Genomic DNA, 22,788 nt, shown 5'->3' on the forward strand with positions numbered 1-22,788 from the left:
TAACACTGGCATTCACAGTTTTCTGTATTTATTCTATGCTTTATTTACCTTTTTTAACAAAAGTGTTAAACCATATGTATTATTTTGCAACTTGTGTTTTAACTTGGGATTCTTCCGAGTCAACATTCTTCCACGTAATGTTTGATGGCTTGATAATAGCCTATCATATACACATATACCACAATTTACTAATCTTGGAGTTTGGGACAGAATATTAATATTTGAGGTATTTTGTAGACCCCCAAATCAAAGAAAATCATCAAGGCCCTTCCACTTATCCACACACATATTTGTTAGTTTTAATTGGAAGTATTTCTTCAAAAGATACTTTCTAATCTTCCTTTGAATCTTAAAATACTACAATACGTTAGCAAGTAATAAAGCAAAACCATACTACTCTTAATGGGGAAAAAAATCACCTCAAAATCATTTTTGAGGAGTCCTAGTTCTTTGGAAAATAAGTTGATAAGAATGTTTTATTCCAACATGTTTCTCTAACTATAGCAATAATTTCTGTATCTGTTTATAATACCATGTATTTGTCATTTTTCAGTATTTCTTCTACATTTCGCCAATCTTTCTTCATTAAATCACCAAACCTGCCCTATCACAACAAAACTACGCTTCTCTTACAGTAAAATATTTTAAGAGGTGGACAATTAAAAACCAGGAAACGTACAGTTTTAAAAGCTTGATTTTTTGTGGTGTTGCATATAAATAAGATACTTAAATATCTAGCCTTTACTATAAATACAAGTCCCATTGATAGAACATTCAGTCTTAACACAGTCGTCTGTAAAACGAAAAAAAAAAAAATCACTAGTTGAGTTTGCGTCCGAACCGACAAGAAACAACAAAAAAAGGAGGCCCTGACCTGCGGAAGAAATGAAAGACTTTCCGGACCTGTCACTGGTACGGGGACTAAGGGAAACGTTGACAGCTTTGAAGCTGCCCGCGACGAGCGCTCGGCCAGCGGCTGGGGCGGGAAAGAAGCGGAGTTTCCGGGCCGCGGCGCGCCTTTGTCCCGGCCGGCAGGTGCGGCAAAGCGGCCGGGCCGTCCCGACGCCCGCCGCCGAGCCCCGCCCCGCGCGCCTGGCCCGACCGGCGCGTCCCCACGGCTGGGGCGGGGCCTCCGCTGCTGCTCCCGCCCGCCGGGGCCCACACAAAGGCCCGGCAGCCGGCCGAGTGGGAGCGGCCCCACCCGCCCCGGGCCCGGCCTTACCCAGCCGCTTCGCCGTCTGCAGCCCCGGCCGCGGTCGCCGACCGCCACGCCCCGCCCCGTGGCCGCCACGGCTGCTGCTATTGCTCCTCCGGCTGCGGCCGCTGCCGTCGCTCCAGCACCCGCCGCCCTCACCACCCTCACCCCTCCCGGTGCCGCCGCAAAACCAGTCCCGCGGCCGCCAAGCGAACCCGGCTCCGCACGACACTGCGTGCGCGCGCACGCGGGCGGACGGCGGCGCTGTTTACGGCGGTAGCGTCAGTGCGTGTTGCTCGCGCTTGTCCGCAGTTCACACGTGGCTGTGTCGGAGGCGCGTTGTAGCTTCTGCCGCTGCTGCCTTTCCCACTACCAGGATGAAGCGACCGAGTGAGTGGGGTCGGGAAGCGGGTATGGAGGGGCTTCTGTCTCTGTTGGCCGATGCACCACCAGGGCGCTCTTCTGCGGGAATGGGAGAGCCTGCGGGTAGGCCGTCGCGCTGGTCCCTGGTAGTAGAACCAAGAGCGGGAAGGCCCCAAGTTAACCGTGGGCCTGTTCTGTTGTACGAAACGAAGACAAAAGTGGAGACTAGGCAAGGAAACTGAGTCTGAACCATGTTTCGGGCCCGGCGTTTTCCCTTCCATGACCACGTTCAGTCTGGCCCTGGTGAGGTCCGGGAGCCGCCTCTGAAACCCACTGTTTGCTTCTAACTTGTAATTCATGGTGTTTGACCAGAAGTGGCTGCTGTTTGGGGTCTCATGTGCTCCTGTGCGCAACCCGTCTAGATGAGAAGAGTGGGAGCAAGGAAGCTGGGCTCTGCTCCGGACCTGTTGAGTCTACTTCTCTGGGATTTTAGAGTGGTGTATGTTTATTATCCGCCACATATGATACTTAAATTAAGTTTGAGAGTTAATTAACTACTTAATAGGAAAAGGGATATGATTCTAGAGCACAGTCACTAAAAACGAAACAAACTGATCATTTGTGTCTAATCCTTTTGTGACCGGTTTCTTTGTAGAGTTAAAGAAAGCAAGTAAACGCATGACCTGCCATAAGCGGTATAAAATCCAAAAAAAGGTAAGTCCAGTGCTTAGGAGAACTGTATTAAATATAATCCTAACGTGATTTCTGCTCCACCTCTCCTCCACTAGGAGGTCTGGATTAATAGGATTTCACCTCATGAAACTGAAGTTAAATAGACTGTCCATGGGTACAAGTTCTTAGGCATCAGGAATATGGCTGTGGGAAAGTGCAGTAATTTGGTGATAAGAAAGTCTGTTAACCCTTGCAGAGAATCTTCTGGTGACATTTTTTTTGCTACAGCTTTTCTAGGTTATTTTACAGGCATAATTAACTTTAGCCAGATTGGCTAGTAAATTTCATAAACTAATAAAAATTTTTATTATGATAGGTTCGAGAGCACCATCGAAAATTGAGGAAGGAGGCCAAAAAACAGGGTCGCAAAAAGCCTAGAAAAGACCCAGGAGTTCCAAACAGTGCTCCCTTTAAAGAGGCTCTTCTTCGGGAAGCTGAGCTAAGGAAACAGCGAGTAAGATATGTTAGCTGAAACTTTGAACAAGTGATGTGTGGGTATGTGTATTTTTTGAAAGTAAAGTAATACCAAGTTGCTTTGGCTCATTCTTTTCTCTTATGACTTGGATACAGCTTGAAGAACTAAAACAGCAGCAGAAACTTGATAGGCAGAAAGAACAGGAAAAGAAAAGGAAACTTGAAACTAACCCTGGTGTTAAGGCATCTAACTTGGAACCTGTGAACGAGGTATGATCAAGTGTCTTTGTGAATGAGAGTTCTATTGTAGAAGCAAAAGTACAGACTTAGGGCAGGGGCTGTTGTACCTCCTGGGCAGAAAAAGACCATTCTCACTCTGTTTTACCTATAGAAATAACAATTGCAGTGCTCCTAATTATCCATGGAAAGTGGAGAAAGACGTTACAACTGAACTGCTAATTTTGTGTTTTTCCTTTGTTTTTTTATCTTGTAGGAATTTGGGCAGCGTAAAGCTAAGAACAAAGCCAAGGCAGGCAAACAGAATCCAAAGAAGTTGTATTGTCAGGAACTTAAAAAGGTATTTTAGTCTAGGCTAGTGTGTAAAAATGATAATGAGGTTGGAAAAGACTAGAGTCATTCTTTTTTCCTGTTACCAACCCTGAAAAGGTGGAAGTGGAATTCACTTGAGCTAGAAAAATTTTTCAGAAAGTTGGCTTATCCTATTTGTTTATTGTGGCTTATTCTATTTAGAGTCTTTTCTGTTTAGCTAAAGGAAATATTCTTGTGTTTTAAATTTTTTGCACAGGAACAGTTTCCTATGAGCATGATTTACAAAAGTGGTACTTTGTGTTAAAGTAACATGATGATATAGCACATTTTAAAATAGAGTAAAACATGGGGTGCTTAGGTGACTCATTCAGTTAAGCATCCATGGTTGTTTCAGCTCAGGTCATGATCTCATGGTTTGTGCGATCGAGTCCCACATCCATGCTGTTAGCATGGAGCCTGCTTAGGATTTTTCTCTCTCCCTCTCTCTCTGCCCCTCCCCCAACATGTGGGCACTTGCACTCTCAAAAATAAAACTTAATAGAGAAAAATACATTATAGCAAGCAGTGTGGAAAAAGTGTCTAAAATACTCTTGTTGGAAGTATTGTGTGACCTCCTAAGTGAAGGAGGTCAAGGGAGTGTCTTGGCATAGCTGCTCCCCAGAACTCCCATCCCCAATGCCCGTTTTCCTAAGCTCACTCCCCTCTGTGAATAGAACATGACTGCTGCTCAGCAGTCTTGGCAGGGCCACAGGGGCCTATCAAACTACATAATTCACTATGGGAGGGTAGTATGTTCAAGACAGTGGGGTATTTCCACTTTGATGAGAGACCAGAGGCTGCCAAGCAAACTTGTGTTTCACTTTCCTATGAGAAATATGTGAACATCCTTCATGCCAAAGTGAAGACAAAAGATCCAACTTTGAGTTGCAAAGTGGAAAATGCCAGTATACTTGTATGGAGGGTGTTGCCAGAATAAGGGATGCTCCTCTGATAGTTTCTGCCTTGACAGGTGATTGAAGCCTCAGATGTTGTGCTGGAGGTGTTGGATGCCAGAGATCCTCTTGGTTGCAGGTGTCCCCAGGTAGAAGAGGCCATTGTCCAGGGTGGACAGAAAAAGCTGGTACTTGTATTAAATAAATCAGGTGAGCAAAAGGGATGTTTTATGTTCCATATGCACTGGTGAGGTATGAGGAAAACATGTGAGCAGTCTGATTTTTACTGAAGACTGTTAAGATCCAACTCTGATCTCAGTAAAGCCAGTGCATATGGTCTTGTTGCCAAAGACAGTGCTGGGCAATGGGGTGGAGGTATTTTCTATAAGAGATCAGTTGGTTTCAACTTTCTTTTTGACATTCATTAGTTAGCACTTTGTCTTATTCAAGAGTGTAAGCTTCTGTACATAGCTTACTGTGCAGTATATTTCACATAGGAAGAGATGGCAGTATGACAGTATTTATGTGAAGTGCAGGTACGTACGGGTTTGAGCATCAGGGCCAGGAAAACCCAGAACAGAAACTTGGGAAGCAGAAAGTAATATTGGGATCCACAGTTACTGCTGGGGCCAGTAAACATGGCTGATATGTGAGAGTAAATTTTGGAAACATAGCCCTAGAGTTGTAGGGTAATGATCTACAGGTTGACTTAATTCTGAAAGGGTGAGTAGTAGAGGAGAATTGAAGAAATACAGAGGTATAGATACCAAAATCTGTTGAGATAAGGGCAACATAGTGGGGAGCTTACCCTCTCCTCATCTTCCACTTAAATCTTTTTGAAAAAACTGAAGAGACAAACCAGAGTAAAATCCAGTTTATCAGATAGTGCATGTTCCTATCAACAAAATTACCAAATTGGAGTATGTGTCTTATTCCTAATTCCTATTAGATTTGGTACCAAAGGAGAATTTGGAGAACTGGCTAAATTATTTGAAGAAGGAATTACCAACAGTGGTATTCAGAGCCTCAACAAATCTGAAGGACAAGGGCAAGATAATCAAGGTACTCTTCACTGTTAGTGGTGGGAAGTATGGTTCTTTCAGTGGGAAGTATGGTTCTTTCAGATTTCGGATGGCTGAAATATGATGAGTGTACAAAATCTTGATTAAAAAATGAGAACTCATAAGATCCAACTCTGATTTCATCCAGAGATAATCTGAAAGATAATAGTGTGATTTTAATAGCTGGGTTCTGGAACCAGATTGCTTGGGTTTTATCTGGTGAGTTATCAGAAGAAACTTAACTTGGAATTTTATTTAGCATTTGAAGTTAAAGAAGAGAGCTCCATTCAAAAATGAAGTCTGTGTTGGGAAAGAAGGCCTTTGGAAGCTTCTTAGAAGTTTTCAGGAGACTTACGGCAAAGCCATTCTGGTTGGAGTAATTGGTGAGTTTCAGTTCAACACATCTTACGTATTATCTCTTAAGTGCCAAGAATTTTTCCATGTTAACTGTGTGGGGTTGGTGCTTAATAAAGGGCTTGTTCAAACATTAGCTTCTTGCCCATTTCAGATACACACAAAGAAACGTTAATTGCTGCCTATTTCAGTCTTTTGCCAGATGTGCACTGTAGGAAGTTGGCTTCTGAAAGCTCCCTAGTTTATTTGAATTAATCCTCCTACCCTTGATTTCTTGTGCAAGAAATGAAGATGCTAAGATTCGTCTTAGTGTTGAAATGAAGACACTCAGATCCAACTCTGATCTTGCTCTAAACATCAGGCAAACCTAAAATAAGGCAGTGGAAATTTGGTAATTACCAATTACATAATGCCTTTTGTTCTGTGGATTTCCCATTTGTAGGTTTCCCAAATGTGGGGAAAAGCAGCATCATCAACAGCTTGAAACAAGAACGGATATGTAATGTTGGTGTATCCATGGGGCTGACAAGGTAAAAGTGAGTTCTTACATAATTGTAATATTTTATCATAGATGAGTCAATATTTTGTTTTCAATAGCTTAAGGAAGACCATTCTTTCTTTAGAGGTGTCAGTGAAAGGAACAGGGTTAGGTTAGTGCTAGGTCTAGGGAAGAATGAATTCGAGTGGAATAGCTCACATCTAGTTTGAAAGACAAGCAAATAGATTGAGGGGAGGGGAAATCTTTATGGCAGAGGAAACAGCATGCATTTAGGTCAACATATAGGCTATAACATAGTGTTTCTTTTTAGAAGTAGATGGAGCACCGTTAGGGTTTCAGATAAAACACGAAGCAAATGATGATAAACTGGATCTGACAGACTGTGTGCTGAGTTTGTTCAATCCAACCCTGAGCTTCGTGTTGTCTCTCATCCTTCAGGTAAACCAGTGCTCCCATCAGTTACCATCCCTCTTGTTCTAGGTGCATGCAGGTTGTCACCTTGGACAAACAGATCACAGTCATAGACAGTCCAAGCTGCATCGTGTCTCCGCTTAACTCTGCCAGCACACTTGCTCTGAGGAGTCCAGCGAGTATTGAAATGGTGAAACCAGTAGAGGCCGCTAGCGCCATCTTGTCCCAGGCTGATGCTCGACAGGTATAAGAACCTCTTCCCTTGAGCTCCATTTTCTCTTTCATCATAAGCATTTAAGTGGGAGATTTTTCAAGGCTTTTTACACTGTATCAGATGAATGACATTTTCAGTTTTCCTTTTTTTTTTTTTTTTTTTTTTTAAGGTAGTACTGAAATTTACTGTCCCAGACTTTAAGAATCCTCTGGAATTTTTTACATTGCTTGCTCAGAGAAGAGGACTGCACCAAAAAGGTGGAAGCCCAAATGTAGAAGGTGCAGCCAAACTGATGTGGTCTGAGTGGACAGGGTAAGACTCCTTTCTCTTGGCATTTTGAGGACCACATGGAATGAAGAACACTGGTTTTGACAAATCTTGTTTTTAATACTAGTGCCTCCTTAGGTTACTATTGCCATCCCCCTACATCCTGGACTCCTTCTCCACATTTTAATGAGGGCATCATGACAGACATGAAACAGGGCTTTAATCTGGAAGAATTGGAAAAGAACAATGCACACAGCATACACAGTAAGCAAGGCTTGTGTTTGCTCTCTTCATTGGCTGACAGGGCAGTAAAAGGTCTCTGTTTACATGGGCTATGTTCCTTCCCTAGGCATCAGGGGCCCTCGTTCAGCCAGGAGCATCCTTTTCCAGTCTTCAGGTCTAACAAATGGAATAATAGAAGAAAAGGACATTCCTGAAGAACTGCCAAGACAGAAAGAGAAACAGCCGGAGGAGGGGGAGGACCACAACGACCTTGACAGTGACCAGGAAAGTGTTGATAAAGAAGCTGATGTAAGTATGTTGCACACAAGTTGCTTAAGCTTGAGTGCATTTTTTATCATTAATAATGTTTAACAAATGGGAAAGGGATGAAAGTAGAAATTAAACAGTTCATGATAGACTACAAAAAAAAAAAAACCAAGAAAAAAACCTAAGATTTAGTATTTAAGGTTTGCAATCATTAGTCTTAATTTTGTGTGTCTCGTTACAAGGACCTTCAGAGTCTTTCCAGATGTGCAGTTAGATTGAGCAGACAAGGGTTACTAATCTTGCACTGTTTCTTTGTCCCACAGGAAGAGAGCTTAGCCATGGTCCCGGCAGAAGAGACGTGGGCACTGCCTGAGGAGTCTCAAGCAGGTGGGTTGGTGGAGGGATTTACCAATAACAAAGCGGCATGGTATGGAATTTTAACCTTAACTTTTCTTTTCTCCAATATAGATGAGTCAGCACAATCTTACATCTCAGATAAAATGACTGAAGAGGAAGATGATGCTTATGACTTCAGTACAGACTATGTGTAACAACCTTGTCTTTTTAGAAGGTGTTTGTTGGGTTTTGTGGGTTTTTTTGTTTTTTTGTTTTTTTTTACATTTTGAGCAGACTGCTGAGCTGTTCTATTGTGTGTGATGTATAGTTTGTTGCTGTATGCCATGAGCTGTGTAAATTTTGTAAATATATATCATGGTACACTCATTCTTTAAAAATGAGGCAATTCTAAAGTGTCTGAATTCTATAGCAGCACCGCTTTCTTAACAACTGGGTAGAAGTATACTTAATCACCTGGAAGCAAACCATCAGACACCTATTGAAAAATGTAGGTTTCACTTTATTAACAGATCAGACCACAGGTTAATATTACAAAATTAAAACCAAGCAGTAGTGTTGAACTAGCCGTACCATCCCTGTCAGTCCTTCAGTATGGCAGTAAGCAAACATTTGGTAAGGCAGATGGAGACATTTATAGCCTATCTGGGAAGCTGACTGCTAAACAGGGTAGTTCATCCTCTTTACCCAGCTGAAATGTCCCTCTTTCCATGGGTTGCTGCAGATAGGCATTGAAGCCTTGCAACTGTTAATTCCCACACATACTGTCTTCCAGGATTTCCTGAGAAATGCTTATAGCATAAATTATGTTTTATTTTGTATTTGAGATCTCCATATGTCTTCGGATTAGGCTGAATTTGCCTGTGGGGTCTGGAATATACCATTTTTCCCAGACATCAGAATAGGAAGCAGTTCTTCCCCATGGCTTAAAGTGACCATTCCAATGAAGTAACTTGGCAGCCTTTACAAACTGGGGTGAATATCGTTTTCCAGCACTGGAACCTTACATTGAGAAAAAAAGAGCCAAATGATTGTACCTAGTACTAGTCAGAAATAAGAATGCTACATCAAACTCCAGAAAACTTAAAGGGAACTGGATATATCCCATCCCTGAGGAAAGACACTTAAATTCTTTATTAGTTAGGCCTTTGGTTAATTTTTTCAACTTACCGAGGTGGCGGACATTCCACATGGGGTCAATTGTAGAGTGCTGTTGATAAAATACGATCAACAGAGGTGGTGTTGTGGTGCTGCCAGCCAGTGTTCTGCTGTACAGTCCCTCTCTTGGGGGGACAAATGACAAATGTAAACTGTTAGTGGAGAATCCTTAAAAATTCCTCTTCAACAAGACCACCCAGGTTGAAATAAGCATCTTTACAGCATGGTCAGCTATATATACTTACTCTACATTGAGTTTCATCCATTTTTCCAGCTGGTTGGTTATATTCTGTCTTTTCCATTCTGTCAAGTTTGCAACAAAAACTCCAGGATTAAATGAGCAGGTGCTGGCTTTCATGGAAAGTTTACGAATTCTTTCTTTTTTATAGTCAAGATAGCCAATGTAATTATACTAAAACACAAATGGGATATATAGTAGGTTGATTGCTTCAAACAGAATAGACGTAACTGATAGCCAGTTAAAAAAAAAAAACCTGCTTATTAAACTACTCAGATTATTAGCAAAGGGGCTCTGTAAAGCAATGAAAAGTGACATTTGGGGGATGCCTGGGTGGCTTGGTCAGTTAAGCATCCAACTCTTGATCTTGGTTCAGGTCATACGGAGCCTGCTTGGGATGCTCTCTCTCTCTCCCTGCCCTTCCTGCACACATGTGCCCATGCTCTCTCTTCCCCCTCTCCAATAAACATTTTTAACAAAACAGTGACATTTTGGATTCCAAATTAACAATAGGAACCTAGAATAAACATACTAAGCCAGATGTTCAAGGAGAATCAGGTTGTTAAAATCATGAACCAATCCACAGAAAAGTGGCCTTGAATTTGGGGATGAACTGGGGAATGGAAAATGTAGCAAAAGTAAAGGGCCCCTTGATTTTGCTGCCTCTCCCCATTACCCTGCAGTATAGAGAGTGGCGTGTCTATGTAAGATCTTGAATAAGTACTTTACCTGGTTCCCTGCTCCACGGATGACAACTTTGGTAGAGGCTGAGTCACAATCTTCTGAAAATGCAGCTGCATGCCCTGGCTTCAGTGGTGTATTGTAAAGGGTAAGAATATCCCCTGAAACAGACAAGGTGTAAGATTTAGATTTACTTTTTTTTTTTCTTTTAAGATTTACACTTTGAGTTGCCTCAAGATGCCCATTCCTCCCACTTAGGATGACCTTTTATAAGATACCATAAATAAAACAATTGCTACCACCCACACTCTGGATAGAGAACAGCACTAATGGTGACAGTCTTTGGTACCTTGCACAATTACATCATCATCCATATATATGGCCTTCTTTGCACTGGGAACCAGAATTGGCAAGTAGAACCTTGCAAAGGTTAACTGGGAAAGGAAAAAGAAAGAGCCATTGGCACAGGATTCATCAGTGACTATGCCTTTGTTAGAAACTCCCAGAGTGCTCTCAGTACCCATGCAGGAGAAGACAGCTAAAGGTCTCTCAGAACTGCCCAACCTTGATCCCCAGGGAACCATACCCAGTTACCCAAGTATTCCAGTCACTTCCTAACACAGTGGACTCCTGAAGAACTTGGGGTTTAGGGGCAATGGCCCCCTGCACAAAAATCCACATACAACTTCTGACTCTCCCAAAACTTAATAGCCTACTGTTGACCTTACCTATAACAGTCCATACATCTGGTATACATACTATATGCTGTATTAGAATAACGTAAGCTAGGGAAAAATGTTAAAATCGTAAGAACATTTATAGTACTGTATCGAAAAAAAATCTGCGTATAGGTGGACCCATGCAGTTCAAACCTGTGTTCGAGTCCACCAAACTCCAAGTACAAACAAGGATGTATGGAACTCACTGGTTTTATGGATTCCCCCTGGTCAGGATCCTCCTTGACTTTCCCTTCCAAAAGTTTAGTGTCAAAATCCACAATTTTGTACCTGATGCTTTTCAAGGTACTGCTGCTGAGCCAGGACCTGATGAAAATAAAGCACCAAATTTGTTTTAAATAACCATGTCCTTGGGGCGCCTGGGTGGCTCAGTCGGTTAAGCATCCAACTTTGGCTCAGGTCATGATCTTGCGGTTGATGGGTTCAAGCCCCACATTGGGCTCCGTGCTCACAGCTCGGAGCCTGGCGCCTGCTTTGGATTCTGCGTGTGTGTGTCTCTCTCTCTGCCCCTCCCCTACTTGCACTCTCTCAAAAATAGATAAACATTAAAGAAAAATTTTTTTTTTTTTAATTTTTTTTTTTTCAACGTTTTTTATTTATTTTTGGGACAGAGAGAGACACAGCATGAACGGGGGAGGGGCAGAGAGAGAGGGAGACACAGAATTGGAAACAAGCTCCAGGCTCTGAGCTGTCAGCCCAGAGCCCGACGCGGGGCTCGAACTCACGGACCGCGAGATCGTGACCTGGCTGAAGTCGGACGCTTAACCGACTGCGCCACCCAGGCGCCCCAAAGAAAAATTTTTAAATAACCATGTCCCCAGGAACTCCTGGGTGGCTCAGTCAGTTAAGTGTCCAACTTCAGCTCAGGTCACAATCTCACATCATGGTTCGTTAGGTGTGCTAAGAGCTCAGAGCTTGGAGCCCACTTCAGATTCTGTGTCTCCCTCACTTTCTGCCCCTCCCGCACATGTGTGCACGCGTGCTCTTTCAAAAATAAACAAAAAATTTTTAAATAAGTAACTATGTCCCCAAACTACAGCCTTCTCTGTCTTCCAATCAGGGCATAATGTAGTTTAGGAGAAACCCTGGGGACCATATAGATGTCTTCACCTCTTCTACGAGCCTTGGTTTCCTCATCTAAGTGAAGGTATGCCCATCAAACTCCCTGCCTGAACCAAGATTCTGTGGTGATGGAGAGTGCTCCCACCAGGCTCACATTCAGGGTCAGTGCTGGAGAGAAACCAGTTGAGAACATCCCATCATCACACGGACCAATCAACTCTTGTTTCTCCAAATACGTGGTGAAGAAAATAAGTCAAAATATGATGGCAGTGAAAGCTAATTGTCGACAAAACTGGTAGTCTGTTCTTTTAGACTCCTTAATTCACTGTAATGACTAAGTAATTCCTCCACCAGTGTCTAAGGTACTATCTCTAAGAAAGTCTGTGTTCTGTAAATGACTGCATATTTTTCCTGTAGTCTCTGTTAGTGTGGTATTTCTACATTATTTTAGATGGTTTTGGAGTTTTTATTTCCTTTTTTAAAGTTTATTTTTGAGACCGAGAGAGACAGAGCATGAGCAAGGGAGGGGCAGAGAGAGAGAGGGAGACCCAAAATCTAAAGCAGGCTCCAGGCTCTGAGCTGTTAGCACAGAGCCAGAGGCAGGGCTTGAACCCACGAGCCACGCGATTGTGACCTGAGCCAAAGTCAGACGCTCAACAAACTGAGCCACCCAAGCGCCCCTTGGAGTCCTTAAAATATAGGAAAAATAACAACTTTCACAAACTAAACAGGAACCATGGAGAAAGTCACAAGGACAGAAATGTTTTAGAACAGTGACAACTGTTAGCCTATTAAATAAGATGTTTCTTTGAATATCATAAATCTGAATTCAGAGCATTTTCAAGATCTGGATGACTTTATCAGATTAGGATTCTTTGATTAATCACAATTACAGTAAGGAACGTTTACTGACTATTATGTTCTTAATGTTTTTTTATATATTCTCATTTTGAACACAATAATCCTCTAAGTTGGACATTTTCACCCCATACTTAGAGATGAGGAAATGGGCTCCCAGGGGTTAAGTAATTCTCCCCAATCACTGGGCCAGGATCCGGATTCTCGTCTATATATATGCTCACTTCACCACACCACCTTGCCATCGTTCCCCCGAACCATCCCACTCTAGAACTAACTACTCAGGGTGTGTCTGAGAACTTGTAACAGAATGTAAATCAACATATTGCTTCCTTCACTGAGAAATTATTACTAAAGAAAACCCTTGATTTAATAATGTGTGTATGACTAAATTAATTTACATCTTGGTACAAATTCCTTATATTCTTTCTCCTACCACAGGGATGTGTTTATGATACAATCACATGGAAAAACCTCTCATGTGCAGTTTTTATGTGGTATGATCTCAACTGTATAGAAGAAGTATACACATATGGAAAAAAACATTCCTGGATTGGCAGCTGGCCTGTTCTAGAGCATCCTCTAGAAGCAGAATCATCAGGCAAGCAGAGCTCACCGGAGATGGTCTGCTGTACCATTGAGCGTAACAATGTAAAACATCACATTGGAGCGAGTGTTGTGCTGAATGCTGTTTATGGCTGCAATGGCCCCCCCGAGCCTATCTTCAGATGCAGCGATGACCACAGGAATCTCCTCTTGTCTCCCGTCTACAGCTTGTCGGGGAACATTTGGGACAAAGTCTATGGGCTGAAACCCCACAATTCCTGAATCTGCAAAGAACACACACAAGGAAAGTATTGTGATACAAAACCTCATAAGCTCTTGATCTAGAGCCCAAGACATGATAAGAGGTAAGGTGAGGATTATACTTACTTCATTCTCCCCCCATTACAACATGAGGCATATAGCCCAGAAACTCTGTGTTTTCCTATGTGTGACAAGGCTTTTGGAAAAGTAGAAACATTAAAAAAAATATTGATGGACTGAATTCTGATACATTACTGGTGGGAATACAATAGAATCTTTCCAGAATGTCTTTTTAGCAATTTGTATCAAGAACCTTAAACAGGTACATGATCTCTGACCCAGTAATTCCCCTTGCCTCTCTTAAGTACAAATCTGAGAGGTAATCCAAAGTCACAAGTGTGTTTATAATTGTGAAAACCTAGAAACCGACTAAACCATTTTTTTTCAAACCATGAACTATGTCCCATAAATAGGCATGAAATCAATTTAGTGGGTCACAATCAGAATTTGAGTAGAAAAGCAATTCCTGAATTGGAACAGAGCACCAAATCAGAAAAGTATCAGACCACACACCACACACAGCAATTCTAAGTACTGTTTTGTAAACGTTCCTTTTTGCCCTTTACAATATATATTCATTCATTTACATTCATTGGACACTGAGCATCTAATATGTGCTAGGCATTGGGGTCATAGCCATAAGTAAAACACAAATCTCTACCACCACGAAGGGTAGATGGACAATAAGCAAATACACATGTATATTTGGGTGCTATCTATAACATGTTTCTTATTGTGGGGATGCCATCAAAAAAAGGCTGAGTCACATTGTTCCAAGACTATTTTTCCTGTGAAAAACAAACTATGTGGCATTAAAATTATATATGAAGAATATCTACCATCACGGTGACTTGCTTCAGATATAATCACATGGAAAAACAGGTCATTGCAGTTTATATATTACATAATCTCATGACAGAAAAAATACATACACAGAAAAAAAAAGGCAGGAAGGTACTAAGCCAAAATTTTAGTAATAGCTGTATCTAGGCAATGAAATAATTTTCAATGAAAATTTATTGAGCACCTCCTGTGTACTAGCCATCATCCAACTACATAGGAGATAAAGCAGTGAACAAAGTATTCTCGTGGAGCCTGAATGCTGTTTTCCTTTTTCTAAATGTTCCCACCAAGAGCATACATTATGCATACATTATACATATCATACTTACTTGCTTAATGTATGTTGTATGTACATATGTAAATACATACTGTTATTTCAGAGCACTCTGTGAAGGTCAGGCAAAAACTATTCATCTTTTCTTGTTCTGGTCAACTAGGGTGGGTAGCAACCGCAAAATGATTTTTGACAAACATCCTGAAACCTCCCAATATTGCAGTAGAGCAATGGAATTATGCAATAAAGTGATTTTTTACATCAGTTAATAAGGCTTTCTGGTTTTGTTTTACTACTATGGTCCCAGTACTACTGTTCCACACGTTAAAGGAAAGAACAGATGAAGGAAAGGAGCCCAATGACACCAGTAAACAGGGCAGGCATCAAGTAGAAGCTTCACATACCTGTCCCCACCTTCTGAAGCCCTCCCCTGCTGCAAGGAGCAGACAGTTCCCCTAAGGCCTCTGCTTTGGTGAAAAGGGGTCTGCGGTAAGATCAAACCCTTAGCAAATCTCCACAACAGGGAGGTGGGGGTGGGGCTATAAGAACACAAGGAGCACCACTACCTTTTCCTAGCAGCTTTTGTAAGGACAAGAAGAAAACTTTATCTTCCTTTAGCCTAGTGTTATAACTTTTAGGATGTGGGACACAGGGAACCCTGGGTCCTCAACAAATGCCAAAACATTAGTAAGGGTTCCCATACCTGAAACCTCATTCCTTAGCAAACTGCTCAGGCCGAGAAAGTTATGGTGCAAAACCAGTAGGAAGAGAACAACAACCAGGACCAGGACGATGATGTTTACTGAAACAAAGAGGAAAAGCCTGCATTACATCTCTTTACCTTTTGAGCAGCTATAAAAACAAGAAAATTTGTAGAAAGAGCATACCTTTACGGAATGACATCTTTCTCTTCTGTCTTATATAAATATTAGTTTTTAACCCTACAAAACAAAAACAAGCCCCCAAAGTCAGCAGGTACATGAGAATGGCCATCGAAATCCCTCAGCATTTTATTTAGGTAGAAACAAGAAATGCATACAAGTATTTTCTGCCAGAAGTTCATTCTGAATTAATAGTCTCCAAGAACCCAATTTGGGATCTGAATTTTATATAGTTGTCATGATAATAAAATACTTGCAAATAACCTGGGAGAAATAGATAGCCTTGTATGTTAAATGTCACCAGATGAAAAGCAAAATAAATTCTACCAAGAGGACTACTTGAGGTCTAACCACTATGGAAATGTTCTCCAGGTGAAATTTCTAGTTAAATTAGACATGGACTCTGTTGTCTATAGCCTGAGGTCGGCCTCACTGGCACAAAACGTCCCTGTTCTGAGTTGTATCCCATTCAGCTTTAACTGGAATTAAAGAGAAAAAATTTTCCAACTTCATTTAAAACAAAATTTCATTTAAAGAGAAATTCATTTAAAGAAACATAATTACAAAAATGCACAAAACCCAATTTTGCCGTCAAAATTTGAGACTGCTGTTCTCAAAAATTAAAAATCCCCTAAAAGAAAAATGAGCTTCTTTCCAGGGTTTCATTTCTGTTGGTTAACTACTCATCTCTTCCTAAAGTGGTGTCCAATACTGTCACTCTGCCTGTGGCTTGTGCTCCTCAGCTCATCTGATGCCTTCACTTAAAAAAAGATTAAAAGCCTGGCTGGCTCTGTCAGAAGAGCATGGGGTTGTGAGTTAAAGCCCTGCAATGAGTGTAAAGATTACTTAAAAAATAAATAAAAAAGAAAACTGTAAAATAATAATAATGATCATTCAATGAAAATGAGATTGTGTGTGGAACAAAATTAAATGATGAGATTTCTACAACAATCTCTGGGTAACATTTCCTTATAAAAACAGGTTTATGCAACCAGGGTATTATAATCCTACCTTTGAGACATTTACCATTTTCTACTTCATCTTCCCCCTTGGAAGCATCTAACATTTACATAAGGCTACTAACTTCACAACGCACCCTGAATTATAGCATATTTCTACATCAAAGTAGTGGTGCCTGGGTGGCTCAATTGGTTAAGCATCTGACTTCAGCTCAGGTCATGATCTTACAGCTCATGGGGGTTCAAGCCCCATGTCGGGCTCTGTGCTGACAGCTCAGAGCCTGGATCCTGCTTTGGATTCTGTGTCTCCCTCTCTCTCTGCCCCTCCTCCACTTGCACTCTGTCTCTCAAAAATGAATAAACATTAAAAAAAATTTTTTTTAATACAAAAAATTTAAATAATTAAATAAAAGTAAGTTTGAATTAATTTCATCTTAAGTGTGTGCCTATCAGGCACTTGATTTCTCAAGACCTTTGAAAAAAAGAGGAAAAAAAAGAAATCTATTGAAGGGTTGTTTTAAGAACTGAGAATCACAGATTAGACTACAAACTGGGGAGAAAATAATTCAGACTCCCAAAGAACAATCTAAAATACATACACACACACTCTCTCCCTCTCTCCCATTTCTTTCTAGAGCAGTATATATAAAGTACATTATACCAGTGAACTTCTCTAAAGAATGCACGTCATTATATACAGTGTGCTTTTCACATGGTGGGCTGAGCCTTACCTACAGAAACTGGTTGACCAGGAGCCCCGCAGACAAAACTCTAACATCTGCTTGCTTGGAGCCAATTTCCACCACAAATAAAGAGAACTATCTCACTCGAATAAATCTCATTTAACTTAATGATACAAGGGACAGTGTTTTAGCTCAACAACGTCCAGTAAGTTACTTACAGAGAGTATGTGGATTGAGAGGTAATTAGCTAGACACAAGAAAATCACAATCCTGACAGGTACTTGATGTACTTAAATAAACTACCATGGCAGAAACCATTTGCTTCTAAAACTTCCACAGTTATCTCTCTGCAAAATGCCAATTATTATGCAGTATGTCTGATCCATATTTTCTTTCCTATTGCTACTCCTTGTAATGAAACTCACTGATGTGGTTAGAAAGAATTCTCAAAACCTCATGTAGACCCTGGATGTGTAATAGTGGCTATGTTTTTGTAACAGTACACAGCTAAGAACAATTTGATCAGCAATATTCAATTTTTCACTAGGGAAGTTAATATTTTGTTTAGAAATTATAAAACCTTCACATTCCCAAATCACTCACAAAACACACACACACAACCAGGACAGGCGTATCCAAAAAATATGGCTGAAGAAACCTTAGGGAGAAAGAATACCATTTTTTTTTAACTTGCTAGTTACCAGCATTAGCACCCATTCTCGGCAGATGTACCCACCTTTTCTGCTCTCCTTCTTGTTAATATGTAGTCCCAAGAAAGGTCATTCCACTTACGCTCTGTAAGCTAATCTCTACTTGTTTCCTTGGCGCAACATCAGCAAACTCACTCTCTGCTGGATCACACCCATCAGCATATTATCATGCTCTTGTATCTTTCCAGTTAATTAATTAAAAAAAAAAAAAAAAGACACCACTCCCCTCACCCAGTTGATCCACGGACCCATTTTTCTTCTCCCCTCACTCTAAATGCTTGAAAAAATTTTACCTCTAGCTCTACTTCCTCATCCTCTTCTTTTAGCCTCCTCCAGGCCAGACTTTTGTCCCTGTTCCATTCAAACTCATCTTGTTGAGGTCACCAAAGCCCAAGGTCATTTTTTAAAATGTTTGTTTATTTTGAGAGAGAGAAAGAGAGAGAGGGAGGGGCAGAAAGAGAGAGAAAATCCCAAGCAAACTCCACATCCAGCGAGGAGCCCAATACGGAACTCAATCTCACAACTGTATCTCAGGCCAAGGTCATCTTTCTATCCTGTTATCCATCCCCTCAGAGGCCATCAGGAAAGTTCTCCACATCCCCTCCTCAATTATGAAATCCTCTCATTTATTATTTTTTTAATGTTTATTTTTGAGAGATAGAGCATGAGCAGGGGAGGGGCAGAGAGGGAGGGAGACACAGAATCTGAAGCAGGGTACAGGCTCTGAGCTGTCAGCACAGAGCCCAATACAGGGGCTCGAACTCAGGAATGGTGAGATCATGACCAGAGCCCAAGTCGCACACTTAACCAACTGAGCTACCCAGGTGCCCTTCATTTCTTTGTTTCTTTATATCTGTCTTCTGGGCCTAGAATGTGAGCCCTAATGAGAACAGAGACCCCAATGAAACAAAGTGTTTACTGATGTATCCTCACCATCAAAAACCTCCACTGGTAGTGGGCAGGTGATATTTGTTGAATGATCTTGTAAATAGGAGCATTGGTGGTTCTCAGCTCAGAAAGGGAACACAATCTTTGATAATGGTCATGAAAACACATTTCAACATAAGGAACGACATGGATTCCAGCAGAGATCTCTCTCAAATGGAACCTCACAAGCAATTTCCTTTTTTCATATCTTCATAGCTCAAATACCGTAATGCCTTTATAGCAACTGACACGCTGTAAAGTGCATTTAAAAAGGAGTAAAACAGGGGTGCCTGGTTGGCTCAGTTGCAGGAGCAAGCGACTCTTGACACCAGGCTGTCAGTCTGAGCCCCATTTTGGGTGTAGAGATTTCCTAAATAAATAAAATTTTTAAAAAGGAAGGGGGAGGGTGTAACAGAGGGATATGTCAATTTCTACATACAACAGAAAGTCTATTAAGTCTCTGCCAGGCTGAAAAGTGGAAAAGCACTAAAGATATACATCCACTTTCTCCTACCTCTTCATCTGGCTAACTCCTACTTGGCTTTCAGGACTCGAGGGAGCCTCTCCTCCCCTCCCCCCTGCCCCCTTCAAGATGCAGCTGCCCTGAGCTCCCACATCTCCTGGCCCTCCCTATCCAAGAATAAAGCTGGGTCATTTATTTCTAGGGTTACACCATTGTCTCCCTTGACACACTCTGGGCTCTAGGAAGGTAAGGACCTGAGGTTGGTCACAGCCGTATCCTAGGCCCACTGCGAGGCAGAGAAAAAGGTACGGCGAAATGTGCTGAATGTATGAATGTGGGCGGCAGCCTGCCCCGGGAAAGCTGAGCATCCCACTGTCTGTGACCCTGACACGCAACACAGCATAGAGGCCAGAGAGCCACCTAGGATTCACAGGCCCAGGTTTCCCTGGGAGGTTTCTCTCCCAAGCTTGGGCACCCCATCTCGCTCAGGGGGTAACAAGGGAGGGCCTAAGTTTTTGAGATAAGACACCAGCTTTGAAAGAGAGGCAAAGCGAACCCTTGACCCTATAGGGAGGGGCCGGTGCAGTCGGCGAGCGTGTTGGACGGCCAACCTGGGAGACTCTCCGAATGGAGGCCATCTCTCCATTTCGGTGCAAGGGACGGCGGAGGGGGGGGGGGGAATCCCCTCTTTGAGAGGATGCCCTTTCTATTGGGCGATGTGGCCTGGGGTACTGCCCTCTAAGTTCTAGGGGTCAATACGGCCCCCTTACGCTTAAGGGTGCTAAGGGCGGTGTGACGCTCCGTAGGACCTCCCCACCCCCCATGCCCAGAGACCCCCGGTTAGGCCCGGGGTAAGCAGCTCATCTCGGACGCTCCCCGCGGCCGCCCTTACCTGCAGCCAGAGGAGGAGGAGCCACCGTCCGGGCCCCGGCCCGCCCCGCCAGCTCAGCGCCCGCGCGGCAGGCCCGGGGGCCCAGTCCACCGCCGGGCCGCCCACCTCCCCTGCACTCCGGACCAAGCCCGCCCGCCTGCTAGCTCCGCGGCCGCGGCGCAGCCCCGACACCTGAAACCCGCCCGCCGCTCCGACCGCGGAATCGTGGCGCCGAACAGGCGCGCCGGGCAGCCCCACCGCCCGGGTCCTCGCAGAGAAAAGCCGGTCGCCATGGAGACGGCGCGCGCTGGCGGCCGTTAGGCCGCGGGGGCGCTGAGGAGGACAGTTTGGAGGGCCGGGGCCGCGGCTCCCGCCATTACACTACTGACGGCTAACCCCTCCCGGACGCGCGATGCCTCTGCTCGACCGCCACCGTCGCCACCTCAGCCCTCGCGGGCAGTGCGCCGAGCTACAGCCGGCTCCGAAAGCGCAGGTCGCCTAGCGATGGTGCAGGGCGGAGCCTCGGGCCGTTCGGGTCTGTGGGAGACATCCGCTTCCGGGGCCGCGGCCCTCTTATTGCCCGGCTCTGCGGGCCCGCGGTCCTGCACTTGGAACCCGACCCCGGCGCCTACGATCCCTGAGTCGCACCTGCCTTCGCTCTGCCGCCAGCTTTCTCAGCTAGTCATGCTGGAGCATCTGAGCTCGCTGCCCACGCAAATGGTGAGGGCTCGACCCCAAGACCCACCCCCACCCCCACCCCTCACGCTTCTCTGGAGCTGGCAGCTCCGGCGGCCCTTGTCTCTTCCCTGAATTGTGCTTCCCGGGTCCCCATCTCTCTTCGCCCGCGAGGAGCCCCCTGCCCCTGCGCCGTTAGGATGCTTCAGGTCTCCGGAAAACCTAGAATTTCATTTCTTGTCCGGTCCTTGGGGAGGCCCCTGATGCCGAGGTTGCCCGGTGCCAAAGCTGTGAGGCCAGGGCAGGAACCACCTCTTCGGTGGTGGAACCAATTCCTGCTTTGCTCTCCTTCGCTTCTAGGATTACAAGGGGCAGAAGCTAGCTGAACAGATGTTTCAGGGAATTATTCTTTTTTCTGCAGTAAGTATTGTTTTTGCATAGTATTCTTTTTCTTCTCCCCCTCCCCCAACCCCCCCCCCCCAACCAGTTTGATTGTATTTAATGTACTTCGTTTGTCTCCAGATAGTTGGATTTATCTACGGGTACGTGGCTGAACAGTTCGGGTGGACTGTGTACATAGTTATGGCCGGATTTGCTTTTTCGTGTTTGGTAAGAAGATTGTGGGTATTTGGATGTTAGTGGCAAGTTAAGTTTTCTAAATTGGGTTGGTTTGGTTGGAGCTGGTAGTGAGAACCAGCACCAGCTTTTCAAAACCTCCTCTTTTTGCCATCAGTGTTTCACCTTGCTATCTATCATTGGAAAAGTAGAATACCAAATAAGTGGCAGATAAAGTAAGCTGCATAAAAGGATACAGTTCATTTCTTAACAGCAGCTGCTCCAAGCAGTAATCTTAAGGTCAAAACTAGCAGGAATTTCTTAGGGTCTTCACAATGCGCTCTCCTCACTTTTTAGCTCCTAAAGCCTTATGTGTAAATGGTGAGGCTTGTTTGCAATTCTTAAATATCTTATCTGGGTGGATGAGTTTTCACTGGAATGTCAGTTTTGCTGTTGTTTTTTTACCTCTAGAAGCATAGAGGACTTATTTGGGAATATTACACGTAATGCTCTTTTAAACTTTTGATGTTTTATATTGACGGATTTCCTCTGTTCTGGCTCAGTTGACACTTCCTCCATGGCCCATTTATCGCCGGCATCCCCTCAAGTGGTTACCTGTTCAAGATTCAGGCTCCGAAGACAAGAAACCAGGGGAAAGAAAAGTTAAGAGGCATGCTAAAAATAATTAGGGTTTTCATGATTCAGCTTTACTGTTGCACCTGCTTTCGTTTTGTATGAGATGAGCTAAATTGTTTTCGTATCCAAAACATGAGTTGAAACCCATCGCTGCTCCTCCACAGCTGTGTATACATTTTGTTGTCTTTATATTTCATTTCTAACTCCGTTGGCTTTTGACTTATAATTATTTTAGACCTTCTCTTCATAATCTTTATCTGAAATGAGAGCAGAAAACACAAGTATGCAAAGTTTCTTTCAGGTCTACAAAAATAATGAATAAATGCCTCATAAAAGTACAATTTGACTGTCAGAGTTTTATAATTCATTATGAGTGGTTAAATCGTTTTAAGGTTTTCAGTTAAAACTCAACACCAGTCTATGTCTAAAGAGTCTTTTGTCCATTGTTGTGCAAGTGAACCTACCAGTAAATGCCAGAGTTAGAAGTTTGTGGTTCTGAAAACATCACTGAGCACCATTTCTATTTTCTGTAGCTGTAAGTTCCTAATACATGTCTTTCTTGACAACAGTAAGTGCCTATGAAAAAATTTAGTGTAAATTTGTGGGATGGTCATAGTTTGGTACCACTAAAATAAGGGTGTTGTTAAGCAGAAAAATTTCAATCCATCCTTTACTTGAGGTGGAGCAAAGTGGAAACCTATAAAAACTAAATTCTTTTTAAATTTAACAGAGGACTGAACAGAAAAATATTCTAAAGGTTTTGTGTACAGAATGGAAGTGGGAGAGTTATTGTAGGTAATATTCTATTTCTCAGTACCAGGATACAGGACTTGATAAAATACATGTTTAAAAAATGAGAACAATGACCTTAATAAA

The 22,788-nt window shown here is 42.9% G+C and overlaps 5 protein-coding genes and 3 non-coding genes across 12 annotated transcripts in view; 5 read left to right on the forward strand and 3 right to left on the reverse strand.

Annotated features, from left to right (window-relative positions):
- The window catches only part of PBRM1 (polybromo 1), a 116,897-nt gene extending 115,587 nt beyond the window's left edge, over window positions 1-1,310 (reverse strand). The window contains exon 1 of the mRNA XM_047096335.1: window positions 1,223-1,310. The gene's annotated coding sequence lies outside the window, so the exon portion shown is untranslated. The remainder of the gene's footprint in view (window positions 1-1,222) is intronic.
- Window positions 1,311-1,450: 140 nt separating this feature from the next.
- Window positions 1,451-14,812, forward strand: GNL3 (G protein nucleolar 3). Of its 3 annotated transcripts, none has more exons than XM_047096355.1 (15): window positions 1,451-1,585; window positions 2,214-2,272; window positions 2,607-2,744; window positions 2,861-2,974; window positions 3,198-3,281; window positions 4,263-4,395; window positions 5,135-5,247; window positions 5,506-5,629; window positions 6,043-6,130; window positions 6,580-6,754; window positions 6,894-7,036; window positions 7,119-7,255; window positions 7,341-7,522; window positions 7,804-7,867; window positions 13,010-14,812. In XM_047096355.1, exons 1-15 carry the CDS (start codon window positions 1,573-1,575, stop codon window positions 13,021-13,023), a joined length of 1,581 nt encoding a protein of 526 aa, XP_046952311.1. In that variant the 5' UTR covers window positions 1,451-1,572; the 3' UTR covers window positions 13,024-14,812. The 3 variants fall into 3 exon arrangements, with proteins under 3 accessions (XP_046952311.1, XP_046952310.1, XP_046952309.1); XM_047096354.1 differs by lacking the exon at window positions 13,010-14,812 and adding an exon at window positions 7,949-8,214; XM_047096353.1 differs by lacking the exon at window positions 13,010-14,812 and having other exon boundaries at window positions 7,804-8,214.
- On the forward strand, window positions 4,435-4,511 carry LOC124525254 (small nucleolar RNA SNORD19). Its single transcript, XR_006965461.1, has one exon. It is a non-coding gene; the product is annotated as a small nucleolar RNA SNORD19 (small nucleolar RNA).
- LOC124525263 (small nucleolar RNA SNORD19B) lies at window positions 5,315-5,396 on the forward strand. The gene has a single exon (XR_006965470.1). It is a non-coding gene; the product is annotated as a small nucleolar RNA SNORD19B (small nucleolar RNA).
- On the forward strand, window positions 6,443-6,521 carry LOC124525255 (small nucleolar RNA SNORD69). Its single transcript, XR_006965462.1, has one exon. It is a non-coding gene; the product is annotated as a small nucleolar RNA SNORD69 (small nucleolar RNA).
- On the reverse strand, window positions 8,316-20,174 carry GLT8D1 (glycosyltransferase 8 domain containing 1). Of its 3 annotated transcripts, none has more exons than XM_047096357.1 (10): window positions 20,068-20,174; window positions 15,440-15,493; window positions 15,256-15,354; window positions 13,185-13,398; window positions 10,837-10,954; window positions 10,261-10,345; window positions 9,960-10,072; window positions 9,238-9,404; window positions 9,005-9,117; window positions 8,316-8,836 (listed from the first exon to the last, which is right to left on the reverse strand). In XM_047096357.1, the coding sequence occupies exons 2-10, from the start codon at window positions 15,453-15,455 to the stop codon at window positions 8,646-8,648; spliced, it is 1,116 nt and encodes a 371-aa protein (XP_046952313.1). In that variant the 5' UTR covers window positions 15,456-15,493; window positions 20,068-20,174; the 3' UTR covers window positions 8,316-8,645. The 3 variants fall into 3 exon arrangements, with proteins under 3 accessions (XP_046952313.1, XP_046952314.1, XP_046952312.1); XM_047096358.1 differs by lacking the exon at window positions 20,068-20,174 and adding an exon at window positions 18,719-18,783; XM_047096356.1 differs by lacking the exon at window positions 20,068-20,174 and having other exon boundaries at window positions 15,440-16,252.
- A 183-nt stretch (window positions 20,175-20,357) lies between these two features.
- Window positions 20,358-22,253, forward strand: SPCS1 (signal peptidase complex subunit 1). Its single transcript, XM_047096359.1, has 4 exons — window positions 20,358-20,766; window positions 21,082-21,141; window positions 21,244-21,330; window positions 21,840-22,253. The coding sequence occupies exons 1-4, from the start codon at window positions 20,551-20,553 to the stop codon at window positions 21,963-21,965; spliced, it is 489 nt and encodes a 162-aa protein (XP_046952315.1). The 5' UTR covers window positions 20,358-20,550; the 3' UTR covers window positions 21,966-22,253.
- The window catches only part of NEK4 (NIMA related kinase 4), a 51,692-nt gene continuing 50,742 nt past the window's right edge, over window positions 21,839-22,788 (reverse strand). Inside the window, exon 15 of the mRNA XM_047096352.1 lies at window positions 21,839-22,169. Within this exon, the coding sequence (XP_046952308.1) occupies window positions 21,984-22,169 (186 nt within the window). The 3' untranslated portion in view covers window positions 21,839-21,983. The remainder of the gene's footprint in view (window positions 22,170-22,788) is intronic.

Source organism: Lynx rufus, unplaced genomic scaffold (genome assembly GCF_022079265.1).
Source record: "Lynx rufus isolate CCGP_SWC_20201006 ecotype Redwood Valley unplaced genomic scaffold, mLynRuf1.p SCAF_4, whole genome shotgun sequence".
Taxonomy (NCBI): Eukaryota; Metazoa; Chordata; class Mammalia; order Carnivora; family Felidae; genus Lynx; species Lynx rufus.

What these genes read in the sequence shown, in the direction of transcription:
- GNL3 (XM_047096353.1), top strand. An exon ending in ACAAGGGCAAGATAATCAAG is followed by an intron (nt 5,248 to 5,505) that starts GTACTCTTCACT and finishes AATTTTATTTAG; the next exon opens with CATTTGAAGTTAAAGAAGAG. An exon ending in CAATGCACACAGCATACACA is followed by an intron (nt 7,256 to 7,340) that starts GTAAGCAAGGCT and finishes TTCCTTCCCTAG; the next exon opens with GCATCAGGGGCCCTCGTTCA.
- GLT8D1 (XM_047096356.1), bottom strand. Translation starts at nt 15,545, where the DNA reads ATGGCCATTCTCATGTACCTGCTGACTTTGGGGGCTTGTTTTTGTTTT. An exon ending in AGGGGGAATCCATAAAACCA is followed by an intron (nt 10,346 to 10,836) that starts GTGAGTTCCATA and finishes TTCCTTTCCCAG; the next exon opens with TTAACCTTTGCAAGGTTCTA. An exon ending in GTGGAATGTCCGCCACCTCG is followed by an intron (nt 8,837 to 9,004) that starts GTAAGTTGAAAA and finishes TCTCAATGTAAG; the next exon opens with GTTCCAGTGCTGGAAAACGA.
- SPCS1 (XM_047096359.1), top strand. Translation starts at nt 20,551, where the DNA reads ATGGTGCAGGGCGGAGCCTCGGGCCGTTCGGGTCTGTGGGAGACATCC. An exon ending in GAATTATTCTTTTTTCTGCA is followed by an intron (nt 21,142 to 21,243) that starts GTAAGTATTGTT and finishes GTTTGTCTCCAG; the next exon opens with ATAGTTGGATTTATCTACGG. An exon ending in GATTTGCTTTTTCGTGTTTG is followed by an intron (nt 21,331 to 21,839) that starts GTAAGAAGATTG and finishes GTTCTGGCTCAG; the next exon opens with TTGACACTTCCTCCATGGCC.